The sequence below is a fragment of the Eleginops maclovinus genome, chromosome 4, assembly GCF_036324505.1.
Source record: "Eleginops maclovinus isolate JMC-PN-2008 ecotype Puerto Natales chromosome 4, JC_Emac_rtc_rv5, whole genome shotgun sequence".
Taxonomy (NCBI): domain Eukaryota; kingdom Metazoa; phylum Chordata; class Actinopteri; order Perciformes; family Eleginopidae; genus Eleginops; species Eleginops maclovinus.
Window position 1 is genome coordinate 15632613 of NC_086352.1, and position 17728 is coordinate 15650340.

At 40.4% G+C, this 17728-nt stretch overlaps 1 protein-coding gene across 2 annotated transcripts; it reads right to left on the reverse strand.

Moving 5' to 3' along the window:
- Positions 1-1818: 1818 nt before the first annotated feature.
- fes (FES proto-oncogene, tyrosine kinase) lies at positions 1819-17694 on the reverse strand. Of its 2 annotated transcripts, XM_063881489.1 has the most exons (18): positions 15929-17694; positions 15500-15673; positions 13983-14079; positions 13658-13841; positions 12847-12984; positions 12632-12751; positions 12346-12468; positions 10468-10663; positions 9808-9888; positions 8730-8939; positions 8311-8433; positions 8037-8090; positions 7147-7265; positions 6924-7018; positions 6564-6687; positions 2574-2731; positions 2319-2441; positions 1819-2151 (listed from the first exon to the last, which is right to left on the reverse strand). In XM_063881489.1, exons 1-18 carry the CDS (start codon positions 16151-16153, stop codon positions 2009-2011), a joined length of 2487 nt encoding a protein of 828 aa, XP_063737559.1. In that variant the 5' UTR covers positions 16154-17694; the 3' UTR covers positions 1819-2008. The 2 variants fall into 2 exon arrangements, with proteins under 2 accessions (XP_063737559.1, XP_063737560.1); XM_063881490.1 differs by lacking the exon at positions 8037-8090.
- Positions 17695-17728: the final 34 nt, after the last annotated feature.

Genomic DNA, 17728 nt, shown 5'->3' on the forward strand with positions numbered 1-17728 from the left:
TGGGGACAACAAGGTTCACAATGCACTTTCATCATATGTCAAATTATACATTGTGGGCAGCCGGGTGAGGTTAGAGCGCCGGCTGCTGGGGTGAGGGGAGTGGCTCGGCCGGAGACCAGACAGCTGATCAGAATCAGGTAATCAGTCATTTAATATAAAGCATGTTGGTAAACTGGTTCTGATCAGCTGTCTGGTCTCCGGCCGAGCCACTCCCCTCACCCCAGCAGCCGGCGCTCTAACCGCACCCGGCTGCCACATACATGTATTACAGTGATTATTAAAATGACACATGGAGAGATATTTGAGTCTGCATTTGAAAATAATTTCAAGCTTACAGTTTCAGATTGTCAGTCTATAGCTTCAGGTGTAACTGTTTCTTCAGCAATTATTATAAATTCAGTCTTGGCATACAATGACTAAAAAGCAACCAGTCCACTGAGATGCTAAAGTTAAAATTTTCCGTTTTAGAATTGTTAACATTCTCTCACACTTGAAGGCTGAGAACAGGTTGCCTTTCCAAGAATTTGAGTCAAATCAGTTTCTCATGGGAGAGTCATAAATTGTCTTTGACAGTAAATAATTCTACCTTGGTGAATGTTGTGACACTTTCTCTCTCTCCCCGTTCAGGGGTTCAAAGAAATAATATTGGTGATATAATATATTGCTTTTTATCATATTAATGAGGGGCAAAATAAGAAATAACATACATGCTTTGTCAGGTTACCAGGAGGGACATCACAAAAGTTGATTTTGACACGTTTTGACGAGGGATACTGACTAAAATTGGTATTGTACATTTGCTACTAAACACTGATTTATGCCTGGCAAGTGTCAGGGGATGTTTTATGCATTCAATTGCCTAAAGTGGAGATTTAATTAGCTTAATTTTTGTCTTTCTTTTAGTTGTTGTTGTTGTTGTTGAACAGCATTGTGTTGTTGCTTGCTTGCTAGCTATTTATTTTGCTCATTGGAATTATCAGACTTTGACACACACACACACACACACACCATCAGTCCACAGAAATATGCTGTCTTTTTGACTATTTTAGCAAAAAAATGGTGTGTGTGTGTGTGTGTGTGTGTGTGTCAAAGTCTGATAATACGCACGCACGCACGCACGCACGCACGCACACACACACACACACACACACACACACACACACACACACACACACACACACACACACACACACACACACACACACACACACACACACACACACACACACACACACACACACACACACACACACACACACACACACACACACACACACACACACACACACACACACACACACACACACACACACACACACACACACACACACACACACACACACACACACACACACACACACACACACACACACACACACACACACACACACACACACACAATCATTTTTTTGCGAAAATAGTCAAAAAGACAGCATATTTCTGTGGACTGATGGTTCCCACCCCCTGACAGGACATGATCCCAGAAAGGCAGATCTAGAGTCGGATCATGAAAACCTCAAAAAACCCACAAATGGACATAAACAGCACACAGGGAAAACACCGTATCTGAGCCGCAGCGTCTGAGAAGGATGTCAGTTTTACACATCTTTATGGAGCCCTTCCAGACAGATCACACGGGTGTTTGGTTTCGACGGTAAAGGTATGTTATGTTTATAGCAAATATTTGTGCAGATGAGTTGAAGACAACCTTTTGTTCTTAGTAGAAGAAAGAATGAAACACAGACCCACAGGCAGGAAGGGAAGAAGCAAGAGTGCTGCCATCAACTGGTTCACAGATAATTTACAAGTCCTCAAAACTTCATTTTGAAGTTTATTTCTTCAACAAAAGTTTATACATAGTTTATTCATTTTTTACCTTGCGTTATCTATTAAAGTGTGACTGGAAATGTTTCTGTTTTGGATGGAAAATAAGATGCAAAAATAACAAATAAATCCAAAAGACAAAACAATAATAAAGTAGTCTATATGTCCAATGTACATGCTTGTATTACGTAATTTTTTTATATATGGCACTGAGCTCAGCCCGAAGTTTCTTGAAAGAAGTTCTATTTCTGGGCTCGTACTGCCAGCAGTTGGTCATAATCCTTGAGATTTCCACGGGGCAGTTGTGTGGAGCAGGCATCCGGTATCCTGAAATACATCATGACAGTCAAAACAGGTATTAAGATCATTTTAGCATACTGTACATATTTCTGAAACGTGTGAATTGAGAAAATGTATCACAAAAGCAGGAATCTGAACACAAACACTTTGACAGTTTTTTTTTTTTTTTTGTTTTTAGCATGACGAGTCTTCACCTTTCTCCACCTCATCTCGTGTTTGTTGGTTGTTCATGCTTGTGTAGGGCGTCATTCCCAGCGAGAAGACCTCCCACAGTAGGACCCCAAAGCTCCACACATCACTCTCTGTGGTATAACGACCTGAACACACCAGCAGGGGGCAGCATTAGCAAAGGCTCAGGCACATATCTGCTAGTTTTTAATTGACTGCTGGTAGACAAACAGGAATAGTGTGCTGGTTGTGATAGCAGGCCAGAAACAGTTGTGTTGTACCGTAGTTCAGGGCCTCAGGAGCCGTCCATTTAACAGGGATCTGTCTGAGGCCACCCTCTGCAGAATAGACACCGTCGTCTTGCTGACGGGACATCCCAAAGTCACTGATCTTCACCACGTTGTAATCTGCAACTAGACAGTTTCTTGCTGCCAGGTCCCTTAAAAGAAGACAGTGGGAAACATATGTCAGTGATGAATATATGGGCTGATAAAACATTGATGTAAAAGAGACACAAAAGCATCATGCTCTGTCGGAAAAAAAGAAATGGCGAGAGAACTGAGAGAACATGTCTCCAGTGTAGCATGTGAGGGGGATTGACATGCAGCGTTACAGGCTGAGCAGCAGCAGCTCTGATCTGTCCCTGCTGGGCAAATCTCACAGGGCTCTTGTAATGAGCCCCGTGTCACAACCTCATGTCTCTGCAGAGCACTGACAGCCTGCGTTTATACCTCACCAAAATAAATAACCCATAAACAACTGATCCACTACAACACTCTCGTTGCAACATTTCAAGCATTTTGCTTTTGATGCAGATTTTCTTTTTTATGTTAAAGGTTTATGTGTAATGTATGATCCTTAATTTGAGTGTCACCCTCATTTTGAGATCTATAGTCTTCAGAGGTTATGAGCTTGGTGTTCCTCTTTGCTTGTACAAAATGTTCAAACAGAACCTATCACAAAAGCTGTCCTTGCATTTCCTCCCTGTCCCTTCTACAGCTGGTTTCAAAATCGTATTAGTGTAGTTACTAGTTAACAGGCTATGAAGGGCTTAACACCTCCACATTTAGTTCATTGTCTGTCCTTTTAAACTACCAACACTTTAGGCAGGGGTTTCCAAACTACAGCCCGGGGGCCAAATGCGGCCCGCAGGCCATTTTGAATAGGCCCTCTGCAAATTCTAAAACAGGGGTCTCCAAACTACGGCCCGGGGGCCATTTTGAATCGTCCCTCTGCAAATTCTAAAAGTATAATGCAATATGGCCCACAAATTATACTTTTGCTTGTCTTATATTGTACTTCTCAAATATATATGTTCAAATATATTAATGAGCCCAATGTTCTAATAAATTCAGTCATTAAGAATTTAAAACATTTTCTAACAAATCTTTGTTGATAAAAAAACCCCAATAACTTATTTCTGTAACAAGCTTGAAATTGAACTTTCATATTTACTCTTATTATCAGCAATCTGAGACTTCTGTTTTAAGGAATGAGCTGCCAACAAAATAAATGAAACCCTAAAGACTGATTGGCTGTAGGCTGTTTTTTTCTGAAAGCGTTTTCAAGTATCGTGCATTATTCACCTACATTTGATTTGTTTTGCTCACTTATAACTTAACTTTTGAGGAAATATTCAACTCTATAAGTGGCCCTCAGCTCTCTGTATATTTTTCTGTATGTGGCCCTCGGTGAAAAAAGTTTGGACACCCCTGCTTCAGAGTCTAGAGCAGGCGTTTCCAATGAGCCACATACAGAAAAAACCTATGATGGGCTTGGCCACTCATTCGAGGTGAGGTATTGCCCTATAGAGCTCCTGCAGATGATGTCATATATGCTGGTCACGTGACGAGATACGACAGGGGCAGCCATTTTGGCAGTCATCGCGGCAGTAAATTGACAGGCACTGGCAGACTGTCAAGGATGGTGGATAACTGCTGTGCACCAGGTTGCACAAATAGGCGTGGGAAAAAGAAAGGTGTATCGTATTATCGCATTCCTAAAGACGCGGAGAGGAGGGAGAAGTGGATTGGAGCGATTAAAAGAGCCAGGAGCCTTCAGAAAAAGACTGAAAGATGGGACCCCCCCGGCCGTTGGTTTTCCAAATTCCAAAACAGATAAATAAAGGTAAAAAACGCCAGCCACTTTGGTTGAGTACGATCAAAAATACAAACTAGCAAGTTACAGATGCACTGCAGTAGCTATCCAAGCTAAAAAACATGCTAACGTGACACTTCCGTAGCTAGCCAAGCTAATAAACAAACAATGCTAACGTGACACTGCCTATCAAACTGGAATAATTTAATACTTACCCTTGCAGTGATGATGCCGAAGTTTTTGGATGTAAGACTCCACAGTTGAATGTTGTTTACGAAGCCGGACTGACACCATTTGTAAGCCTCCAAGCTTTTGTACGCTCTGAGGGAGTCTCCTGAGTACACTGATGGAAAGCTTACAAGATAGCTGTGGATGTCTGCGTAGCGCAAGTCGGGTACATCGTCTTCAGAGCAGGAGGTTATGCTCTTGAAAAGCACACCGGGTGAATTATATGGGTCGCTTATATTTAATCTCTCTAATTTTGTACTATAAAGCCGAATTTCACTTGAATTAAAATGAGAAGTATACTCGCTCGGTAAGAAAACACTGGCACCGGTGGTCATGTTGACTGCCAAAATGGTGGCTCCCAACCAAAAGTCACGTGACCGCAGGAGCTCTATAGGTTAAGTTATAAATTAGAAAAATCGGCTAATTATGCTTATATGCTTTAAGAAAAAAAAACTGTCTACATCACAGCTCTCCCTAGGGTTTCATTTATTTTGTTGGCAGCTCATTCCTTAAAACAGAAGCATCACATTGCTTATAATAAGGGCAAATACGAAGAGTATATTTTAAGCTTGTTATGCAAGTAAGTTATTGGGCTTAGATTTGTTAGAAAAAAGGACCAATGGCCGAAGTTTGGACACCCCTGGTCGAGAGAGACAGTCTTTGTTATGGACTTGTGAAATAACCTCTCTTTAATAATTAAAAGGATTTTGCCTATTTCATTATTTTCACTTTTAACCATGTTTTATTGTATTTTAAGGTGTTTCTTTTTTCTGGCAAATTTAATTGTTCAACATTTTTTTAAATTCATTTTTGTAAAATCACTTTGAGGTCAACTATATGCAAATATAGTCAAGGCTCTTTTCTGTGGATTTTCATACATTGGTGCTTTTTTGTATTTTATTTCTTATTAAAAAAAAACCGATTAGAAATACAGCACTGTAGCTTTCTGAACAAGCTTTAAAATGTTTTTTTGGGGGCAGTTCCAGTTCTTGAGGACACTTTTCCCTTTGAGTTTGGTTTCAATGCACTTATTGTAGGTTGCCAAATGAACCTAATGGGCTGCTGAATAAATGGCAGTTCTATCTTTTTTATATAAATGAAAAAACTTTGTAGGTCAGCCAGCAGAGTGTGCTTCCAGCTCCCTCTTCAAGGTCAAAACAGCTGTTAGTTATTTGAAATTACTTTTTGTCTCTCACTTTCAATAACAGTTTGATGGCTACATCGATACATGTGGAAGTGCTGCGGGAAAGTGCAGTTTGGTTAACAGTGGGGTTATTATAATGAAAGGGAAGTCATTTATGAACTGCATTATGCAATAATTATGTAAAATAAACGGGTTTCAATATGTAAAATATTTTCACTGGAACCATCATTTCCCTGCTCTGTGGTAACGGTGTCTTTAGATTTATCTACAGTATGTATATCCTTGTTTAGCATTAGATTCTGAAAATCAGAAAATACAGTGGTGCAGGGCTGATTTATTTTAGTAGGAAAAGTAAGCATTGGCCTGACACAAAACCAATGGGATTTTTCACATTGGATTTTTGATTATTGCAGAAAATAGGCTCTAGGCAAACACACATGCATGATAGTTATTCACAGGTTTTGTTCAGCAAATTATCTTTACAAATGAACAGAACTTTTATGATTTTTTAAGTGTAAGTGCAATAGCCAGCAATAAAAAGCATTGGACGATAAACCAAATATAGTAGGGTAGCATGACTACAAGTAACCAACACTAAGCTAAAGGCGGACTATTGTTGGGCATGATGAAGTTTACTAGACTCTAACGAGCTTCTGAAGGTCAGAGAGCAAATGTGTTTTCTCGGCTTGGTTGCTTACAGGCAGACGTGGAACCAAGTAATTTGTTTTGCAAGTCACAAGTAGTCCTAAACCTGTTTGGGATTAAAAGGATAGATCGTTATAAAAACATATTTGTAACCAACCTGTGAATACATTTCTTGCTCTCCAGGAACTCCATACCAGATGCAACATTCTCTGTCATTTTGACCAAAATCTTAGGGTTCAGACTGTCACTGTCACGCCGTAAGAAGGAAAGAAAGTCACCACCTTATGAAATGTGTACACACACACACACACACACACACACACACACACACACACACACACACACACACACACACACACACACACACACACACACACACACACACACACACACACACACACACACACACACACACACACACACACACACACACACACACACACACACACACACACACGTCAGTATGGAGGGAGGTTGTTGTTGTATAAACTGAGATTCTTTACAGGATTATATTTACCTTGAATGAGCTCCATGATGATGTAGATGGGCTGCTTCTGAGTGCACACTCCTATCAGCTTCACAATGTTAGGATGGTCATACTGCTTCAGGATCCTAGACAGCACCACAGGAGAGGTTGTGTGTGTGTGTGTGTGTGTGTGTGTGTGTGTGTGTGTGTGTGTGTGTGTGTGTGTGTGTGTGTGTGTGTGTGTGTGTGTGTGTGTGTGCGTGTGTGTACTGACCTGGCTTCCATCAGGAACTTATTCTTGTGCTCCGGGGCCAGGTTCTCTTTGCAGGATTTCACGGCTACAGGAGTGTTATCGGAGCGTAAAAGGCCACTGTACACTTCTCCAAAGTTACCCTGTGCGGCACGAACATCAGCATGATTTGTTACCACTTTTATAATTCTCTTGTCCATCTGAGCAATTTTTCTTGATGAACTGTTGCCATATGTGGACTTTTTTCTGACAATTTTAGAGGAAATGGGAGACAAATGTGCAATTTGATTCTTCAAATGTAACTACTTTTAAGTATTCAATCTATGTCAAATATGTAAAATTGGTAGGTACATTTGAATGATTGGTTAAAAGAAATGGTTATTGGGTGCTGTAACTGTTCCTCCTGCCCATTCTGTCTGGGAAGATGGCTCTTAACGCTATTTCACTGTGAGTGATGGGGTACTAAAATTACAGTCCTCTTCCTATGGAAAATTACTGCCAAAGTTTAGCAGCAGCTTATATGGAATCCAGCAGTCTGATTTACATGTACCAAGTTCATATCTTCCACAGTTACAAAAATCCCTCTGTTGTTGTTGTTGCAAGGACAGTATTTATTGCTCAACATAATAAATAACATAGAGTGATAGTAACACAAAGTACGCTGTTACTAAAAAGACAGCAGGTTAAAAAAATACAAAGTTGGATTGACAAATTCCCACCGATATTACTGTAGCTTTTCTGTCACAAAGACATCTGGATAGGAAAACCACAACAACATATATCTATTTCCACGTCCATATGGGCATCAACGTATAGAATGTGGTCCTATATGTATTATGAAAACCATCAAAGAAGAATAGTTTTTTTTTCTTCTCATTTCTACATTTTCTGCCAATAGATTTAAGTTTACCTACCCGCCCGATGAAGGGACCCAAGATAATATCATCGTGTTCAAGGACCCACTTGTCCTAAAGGGTTTAAAATGAACAATAAAAGATGCATCATAGAGCTGTGGCACCGGCAAGAGAGAAAATGGAAGACAATTTGAAGGAAACATTATTAGAGATTAGCTTCGAAAGTGTGCTCATCTGTGACGGCCATTGAAGCAGTAAGTATATGTGTGTGTGTGTGTGTGTGTGTGTGTGTGTGTGTGTGTGTGTGTGTGTGTGTGTGTGTGTGTGTGTATACCTTGAGTACAGGTTTCTTCAGCACAATGTCAGACCTCTTGGTGACGGGTTGTTGTGAGGAGAGCAGATGATGGATCAGCAGTGGGACACTGGGGAAGCTTTCTCCATCCAGACGGTACAGATTCTACTGACACAGATGGAGAAGCATTTCCAGAGAAATGATATGCAAACACACAGGAAGAAGTAACAAGTTTACAAAACAATCCTTTTTCAATTATCTAGATCATTTAAATAACTTGTATCCATTTTCATTTTTCATTCTTAACATCCAAACTTCTGTTTAATTTGCATGAAAAAAACAACATTGACATTTCAATAACTTCTCTTATAACTTACTCCTACTGTTACAGGACATCCAGTTATCACAGAGATATTACAAACAATATGATGAAAGCACATTTAATGTAACTCTTCACTTACATCCGCATTCTGGATGAGGAAATGCTTGCAGAATCCTTCACATTGCACAGAGAGCACATTTCCCTGTTTCTCTTGACTCTTCCTCACCAGGAAGTCTCCGTCACTCTTCAGCAGCTGCTGGACCTCCAGTCTGGGAATTGCTCCGTGGTACCAGTCCTGCTTCTCCAGAGGGCGATCCACCTCCCGCACCAGGGGGGCGGCTGGAGGCACCTGAAGGCAGGAAGACAGAAAAGAAGAATCTTTAACGCTGACATGAATAATAAAACAATACGAAGTGATTGAAGGTGGATTTAAAGGTGATTCTGCATAGAATAAATGGAGATGCTTCAAAGAGTCTGTAACACTTCAAAGTTTAACCGCACCACCTTCAGTACTTCCAGGGGGAACCCTAGAGTTAGGAGTTAGAAAAGTAGTTCAGACTTAAATGAAAAACACCCAATAATTTAAGCTGGAAGTCACAGATTTTTGTATTTGCTCAAGATGATCTTTTACAGCATGTATTATTCACACAGTGATTGGTATCTTTCTGACAGATTAAGATCTGACTGACTGACTTACTGACTATACAAGGCGCTTTCCTGTTGAGAGTTTGTGGGCAGCTGCAGCCTTCACTGTCAGCGAAGATGAAATGATGTAAACTTGCTGCCTGAGAACTAAACTCAGTTTTAGGTCATGAAGAATATCGGAAGTAACTATGACCGACAAAGCTGACCTCAATAAGTCCAATAGTGCTTTAAGGAAGACAATGCCTCAAAGAAAGAACATGTCTGAGAAGATCTCACCGGTGCAGCAGATACACTTTCTCCAGAACATGGCGAATTGTTGTGTAGTAAAAGCGTGTAAGAGTGTACAAAAACAGAGACAGCAGATGAAGTTGAGGGCGGCGAGTAGGGAGGGTGAGGAGGGGAAGTGTCTTCACTTTTTATTTATTTTTAACAACAAACTGAAAACAAACAAACTTCTGTGTGAACAATGTGAGCCAAACATTTGAATATACAGTAACCACTTGTACTCCATCTATCATTGTTGGGTGTGTGTGTTATTGGTGTGCTTTGGTTGAATTCAATGTTTCACCTACCTCCCACTTGGGTTTAAACAGGCCACTTAGATTGTTTTTGATCTCATCCATGAGGTGTTTGGAAGAAGGTGGGCTGTGGAACTGAAAAAGAAAAGGAAAGACCCAGAGCAAATCTTGTTGGTCAGTAAATATTTTACATGACTAAAACTCTACTCTCAAACTAGTGTCTCAGTAAAGCTGTGTTTGGCAATGAGCTAAATGCTAATGTCAGCCTGCTAACATACTTAGGGTGTGATAAAAGCTTTTAGCACTTTCAGATTACCCTCTGACCCGTGACTGTGTCATGTGACAATCAAATTCCACAAGAGTAACATGCTGGTGATCATCTCCATCATATTAGCTAATAGACATGTTAACATTAGCTTATTTGTCTGTTCAGCTACACAGATAGTACAGCCTAGGCTGATTTTGTTTTTTCGGTCTTCAAATATTGGATGATGGACCTGATGGTGACACATTCCTTTGGGGAATATGAACACCTGTACTCATTTTCTTGCTAATCTTGGTAAAAGTTGTCTAAACATGTCACTTAAATCCCTAATCCATCTGCTGGTGGCGCCAGAGTAAAAAATAGATGATCAACAAAGTCATTAGGCTTCATCCTCTAATTAGATTATGAGCTAAAAAAAAGTCGGTAAGTCTCTGGGAGAGAGAACATACGTTGCTTGAGTTGGATGAAAGTGAGCTGTTGTCTTGGTCGAGCTTCAGAGCAGAGGGAGGATCTTTGGTGCCCAGCCTGTCCAGTTTCTCCTTCAGAAGAAGCCTCCGAATCTCCAGCTTGGCTTTAAAGCCCTGATTCAGAGCAACCTGCTGCCGGCACTCCTCCATCGCATGCCTCTTGCTGAATTGGTAGACCCTGGACGAAGCCGAGAGCAGCATTATGTCAGGGCAGGTGAATTATATTTGTGTGAGACCTTTTCAGTGAGAATAACACAAAGGGTTACACAAGTCAATAAAACAATACAAGTAACGCAACACAACATCAATAAGAAGTCTGTGCAAATAAGTTAGCAGATGCTTCCTATCGACCAAGGCAGTCAATAAGAAGGCTTCCCTGGCGACAACATAGTCAGCATATGTCCTGGATGTTCAGCGTGTAAGACCAGTAAACCTTTAAATAACCATAGAGACCTATTAGTGAGGGGAAACGAGAGGGGAGAAAAACCCTAATAGCTGCAGCAACAAACATAAAGCTTTAACCAAACAGGACTGGCCAGTTCACGGCTGGATTAACCTATAAGAGGACATCAGGGGGATCATTTGCTGTTGGACCCCCAGTGCCCACCCAAACCTTCACTGTGCATTATGCATACACAATGTGGTCTTCATTTTTCCATTACAAAAAGAGCACACACTATACTTATCTGCCACACCATTTAGTACTGTGCTTCAGAAATACTTTTTGCTAAGGTGTTCAGCAAGTCAGTATAGGGTGGAGATAACACTGTTTATTAATTGATAGGGAATGATCTGCTGCTATTTGGATAAGGCTTATTTTTGCATTTGTTTTTCATACACAATCTTTTCAAATGTGAAGGTTTAGTGCTTTTCTTTATTTTTATAGTAAACACACATTCAAATGAACTATTAATAAAGCTTTCACTGTTTTATAATAGATGTTATAACATTTGTTTTGTATGATCTCAGAGTAAGCATTATTCCAACCCCAGTTGTTTGACTATAGATTTGAGCAGAATAGCTTGTTAAATTGTATTTCCCAAAACATTTCAAATACATCCTTCTTTTTTAAGCAAGACTAGACTGAATGTGAAAAAATATTTGTAATGATACATCATGCTGTTTTTAAGGAGACATAGAACTAGCCACTTAGACCACAAGCTTGACAGGAGGATAAGGTGAGAAATAAGGTAACTCTCTTATAGCCTTCTATACAGCCAGACGTTTTCTTTGCAAACCCCTGCTGGAAATGAAAGAGTATGCACGTAAAAAGCACTTTTTTAAATGGCTTCACTTTTCCGATTGTAGATCTTCAAAGTCCCCAAGTTCACGGGTTCTCAGCTACAAGAGGTCTCTCTAGGTCAACATCATTATGTCACTGTACATTTACAAGTTTTTTCTTCAAAATACAAATCAATGAACAGCATAACCTTCACCTCCCTCACTAACACTACCACTATATGAGCTCCCAGCTTGTCTCGAGTTTTTGCAAACAAACACATTGTATCCAGCTGACCTCCAGGAGCTTGGTAATGACTCTATCACTCCCACAGGACTGTAAACCCTCCAACACCTCCAGACAGCTTCATCAACCAAGACAAATGAGGGGGTAGAGCTCCACAACTCTGACCATATTGCTGTATAATAATTCATAAGGCACTTTCAGCCCTGTGAGACCACACTGGTTATTAGCTCTGAACTCTCTCCATGGGAAGGGATGCCTGAGGAGGCAAACTTCAGTAATTTGTCTTCACGGCTATACCAACGGTTGTGTGTTTTTAGTCTGAAACCTCCTTTGTGACCCCTGATTACAAAATCATCGCATTATTGTGGTTCTGCTTGTGCTTGTGGTCTGCTCACCTCTGGCCCTTTTTCACACCTTCCCGCTCTGCGTCCAGCTCCAGCTCTAGCTGATCGACCGAGGTCTGCTGCGAGCCCAAAGTCCGAGCCAGATCCAGCAGCTCCTCTTCTACAGCCGTCAGTCTACAAGATGGAGAACAAATTGAGAAGGGAGGAAGTAATTAATGCATTCAGTCAAAGGAACTTAGAGATAAACATGAAGGGGGAGGAGGAGGAAGTGGTTGAGACACTAAAAAAAGAAATTAGAGTTCAGTCATCTGGATTGGATTGCCTCGTTTGTTCTCACTTGTGTTGAACTGTCTCAAGCGTGAGGTCGTTCAATTCAATCTCATTGGATTTGAGCTGCTCAGTGTCCTCCATGAGACTGCAATCAAACTCGGCACAAGTAGGAGTCTCCCCTACAGACCTGTTGAAACACAAACACATGAAATCATCACTTTGCATGGCTGGCTTTCATGAGCGCAGTGTTGCCATCTGAGGGGAAATTTGGCCTCAGTCTACCTGTTCTGTTGGATAAAGCTCTCATACTCTCTGTCAGGATCGATGGCTGTTAGAGCAGAAGACATCTCCCGGTGGATCTGCACTACTTCATGATGGAGGAGAGTGGAGATGTCAAAATATTCCTGCAGGATCTCCTTCCTGGTTCAGGGATCAGGGATGCCACATGGAAACAAAATCATTCAAATTCAGTGTTTTTGAGGACAAGTTTGATTGAAACACTACATTACACTTCTGTATTTCACAGAGGCACAATGTAAGACTTTTCCAGGTTGGTTATTTGCCAGTTGATTCACACCAGTGCCATGATAATCTGCTTTCAGACACTTGTCTGAGATAAGTAGTGCATCACAGTAAATATTTAGATGTTTTAGTTCTTGTCATATTTGAGTCCTTTTAAGCAGTTTCTGTTTTGCAGACTGTGTGATAAAACAAGCTGAGACATCTGCGATCTGACAGCTGACTGTCACACACTTAATGCATGAATACAAATTCAGATTTTTATTTTCATTAAGAAGTAATGATTTGAAATGTCTATTTATAACCAGGGTTACTGAATGAACAAACAAGGAAAAGCAGTCAAAACAGTCCCAAATGCATCAGTAAACAAAATTAACATAACGTTGGGGAGGAAATACAACTTAATATGGGAAAACATTTGCATGTACTGTAGCAAAGTTAATTAAAAATGTGCTTTTGAAGTCCTTTTGTATTTATGTGTGTGTCCTCATGGAAATAAGCCAATTTATTGCCAACAGCAACAGCACTAATGTCATTCACACAGGCAGTCACTCTGTGGTCTGAGTGATCTTACAGTATAAGCACCATCTCCTGCTGCAGACTCTGCAGCGCACTGAGCAGGGCCGGCTGGATCTGACTGTAGTGGTGCTGATGGTAAACCTGAGCAGCTCGCACAGACAGCACATACTCATTGTGCAGCTCGTGGAGTTTCACAGAAGCCTTTATGTAACGCTCTTTAGCCTTGTCTCGCTCTTTATCTGCACACACACATACAGAAAAAGGGAGAAGACGCATTATGTCATGTTGGAAAAACGGATTCTACTGAAAAAACACATGGCCATCAATGTGAAACCGATTCTGTTCAAGGAACTAAGTTACTGTATGTCAGGACTTCCCACCTTTACTGGCCTCCTGGTACTTCCTCTTGGCCTGAGTTGTCTCCTTCACCACCTGCCTGTAGTTGCTCTTCAGTCTCTCCAGCTCTGTCTGGGTCACCTGAAGCATCACACAGACCAACACACAGAAAAACACTTGGTGCAAGGTCAGGCATAATTCAGAGGAGCACAGCTCTGGAAAAAAACAAGCATTCAGCATTATCAGTTCCTCTGTTTTTACTATTTATAGGTATGTCTTTGAGTTAAGAATTTTTTTTAAATTGTATTTTACAAACTACTGACAACATTTCTCGGTGTTGGAATTCAACAAACACTGGAATGGCTGCCATAGAGATAAAGATTTAAGGAAAAAAGCTGCCTTGCTAGGTGTGAGCTCTACAAAACACAGGAAGCGATCAGTGGCCGCGTTGTTTCACTGAAGTGGAAAACAAACATGAGAAATGACACAAGAGGAAGTGATCTAGCATTTATTGGGCCAATGGTTCAAGACTCCAACTGACAGCATATGTGACATTGTTGTTCACGCAGTGAATCACATAAATCCAATTTGCAACAATAACCAAAGTCCGAACAATAAAGTAAGAACATTTAAATAAACAGACTGCCTGCAAGACGGCCAAACCACTAGTATATCGTGGAACATGAAGACATAATTTCCCTGTAATTGGGAAATAAAAACAATGTGAAGCAGCTACCAGTTTGAGATTTCATCAAACTGCATTTGCACACACTGTTTCCAGTTTATAGAACTTCAGTTCATTTGACTGCTGTCTATTTATAATGGTGCTGCTGCTGCTGCTGCTGCTGCAATGGCCATGTGTAATTCAAGATGATTTACTGGAGGAAAATCAACAAATAGATTTTAAAGCAACAACTTCTGCTTTCTCTGTGATGAAAGTCATCCTACATACAGAAACACTTTACCACTTTAACAGTTACACAATCATTTAGTAAGTTTGCCTTTGTTTAGAAAAAAAAACAGAGCACTCGGAAGATGAACACGGTAGTGGGAATGATGACTTTGTGACATTTTACACCTAAACACAACCTCTTCTGCTTTAGTATTGCTTCAAAACAACTGACCAACGAATGGTTATTTTTGAAATATAATACCACATGAAATGCAAAGTACATGTACAAATGTGAAACATACCTTTAAGTAGTATCAGTTCATGGGCCACATTGCAGAAAGTTATTAAAATATGCACACACTATCATCCTTAAAGAATATTTGCATGCTTTCAGTTTGTGCATTATTTGTCTGTCCAACTTTAAAAGAAGTAACATGAGTAAAAGCTGTATACCATAAGGATAGAAGAGTCAGAATAATCACAGTTCAATGCCTAAAAAGCTAAACCGCTCATTTCGAGTGAGTAGTTTCATCACAGTAAGAGGACCGTCTGCACAAAGATTGTTAACCTGCATTTTGTCATGGTAGCAGGAGTTTGTAGGTAGGTGTGTATTTGAGAGTGTGTGTGTGTGTGTGTGTGTGTGTGTGTGTGTGTGTGTTGGTTACACACCTTGCTGAGCTCCTGCCTCAGGAGATTCCACTGCTCTGCGTAGGTTTTGCGGAGCTGCTGTTTGTCTCTGATGAGCAGCGTGAGTTTGCTGATGGGACCGTCGAGCAGATCCTCAGAGCGCTTCTTCATCACCTGACTGAGGACGTCTGTCTGAGACACCAGCACCCCCCACGACTGAGGGGCAGGGGGCAAAGGTTAGGGAGAAAACAAGTAAACAGGAGAACAAAAGCACAGGACATTTTTCAACCTGTTTGGATTTGTTTTTTAGTAAATAATAATTTATATTTTATGATGGAGAAACCTTTTCAATGGGCTTCCAAAAATAAATTGTTCTTGTTGTAATGTGTATTTTTAAACCTTAATTTTGAACATTAAATGAAATAACTTAGTCACACACCTTGGCTATTATAACACAGAGTGATCTCTCACCTTGTTGAGCTGGCTGATGTAGTCCTGTCCCGCTCCCGGCTGAGGCCGCTCCAGTTTCTCTGCCATGCCGGCCATGTGATGCATCTGCACTGAAAACTCCCGCTCACTCTTGGCCCGCTGACCCATCCACTTCTTCATGACCTCCATCAGGTGAAGCTCTGAGTCCAGCAGCCGCATGACAGCTGCATGTGCCTGGGGGCAGCGCAGATCCTCACCAAAGCCCATCTCTGGATATTAAACTCTCCTCTCTGCTGATTTGCTGTCAGTCTCTCCTGCAGCAGCTCTGTGTTTGCTGTGGGACAGTAACAGAGCATTGAGCTGAAGCTGCTGCTAATGACCTAGAGAAGTTATTTCTCTGTGACCAAAAAGTGCTTTCACTTCCCCATGAGGGAAAAAAAAGTACAACTGTTCATGAGAGACAGTACTTCCTCATGGCTGTTTGAATGTGGTTATTGTTGCAATATTTTAATGTTCCTTTCAAGTTAGTGGCACACCAACATAAAATCAACATAAAATGCAGAAACAACAGAGAGACACTTATAGCTTAAACACGACGCACTGTGATCACTATGTGTGTGCTGGAAACATACGGTTTTTAACTTTAGTTTTACTTTATTATACTTCACTTCATTTCAGAGGCAATTATTGCAGTTGTTATGTCTCTACTTTAATTGAACAGCAACATATTATTTTTGTTTTATGTACTTGACCTATATCCTCAGCCATTAACAACAAGTTAAGTAGGCTGAACTTCAAACATTGATCACACAGTACAAGAATATCAGATGATAATGCTCCCAGGAGCCATTTAATTAAATACTTTAAGTACATCGTGCCTGCAAAAATGTAACTTGTTATAGTAACTTATATGCTCTCTGATGGTCTTCATACCTCTTAGTCTAGGATTTTTTATTGCATTGTTTGCATAGATCCAATAATTGTTTAAAATGTGCCTTTGTGGAGTATTTGGGTCAGAGTTTGATCAGCACCAGAGGAGGTGTATTGTTGCAAGGTAAAATATCTGAATGTTTTTCCACCATTGGATATCTTTTTTCTCACAATTAAGGTGCTTTTATTGCCTTGATGCTACTGTACAGAATCATTACTATTTTTACCAATGCTACTTAATTTTGAGCGATGACCAGTGCAGTGAAACTTCATTTGGGTATTGTTAAGTGTACTGCCTTTTACTTTAAGACCACAGCAGCAATTGCTGAAAATGTTGATTAAAATAAATAAAAACTTCTAATTTTCTTTTTAACCACAGCTTGAACACAGTCTCCCTTCCTTACTTGTATTCATGACTTGTTTGGTGTTGAATGCAGCCTCTCTGCTGTAAACGCATTGGGTTATTTACATCAGCCATACACCATCAAATACATTAATTTCAGAGAACAGACAGAACTGTGCTGTACAATGCAGCAGATTGGTTTTACAAACCGCAGAGGAAATGACTACTTTTATCTTCAGTTGCAGTGTCTAGAAAAGCTGCAGGTGATGTGATGGACAACCACACAGAGCAGAACATCCTGTGGACCATGCCAACAAGACACTTGACTAAATTTATGTACATTATGCTCAACAAAAAAAACTGTTCATATATTAATAACAGCGGAAATGGTAATGAACGGTCGAAAGTATTTTACTCTCGGAACTTAAATACATCTTTAAGGTGTTAAGAAACACTGTACGACGGACTCAACCACCTGACTAAACCTGATTAAAACTAAATCCACCAGCTACTACAGCTTTTTACAGTTATGCATCAGTTTTATTATCCCGATGATGTAATATAGTGCA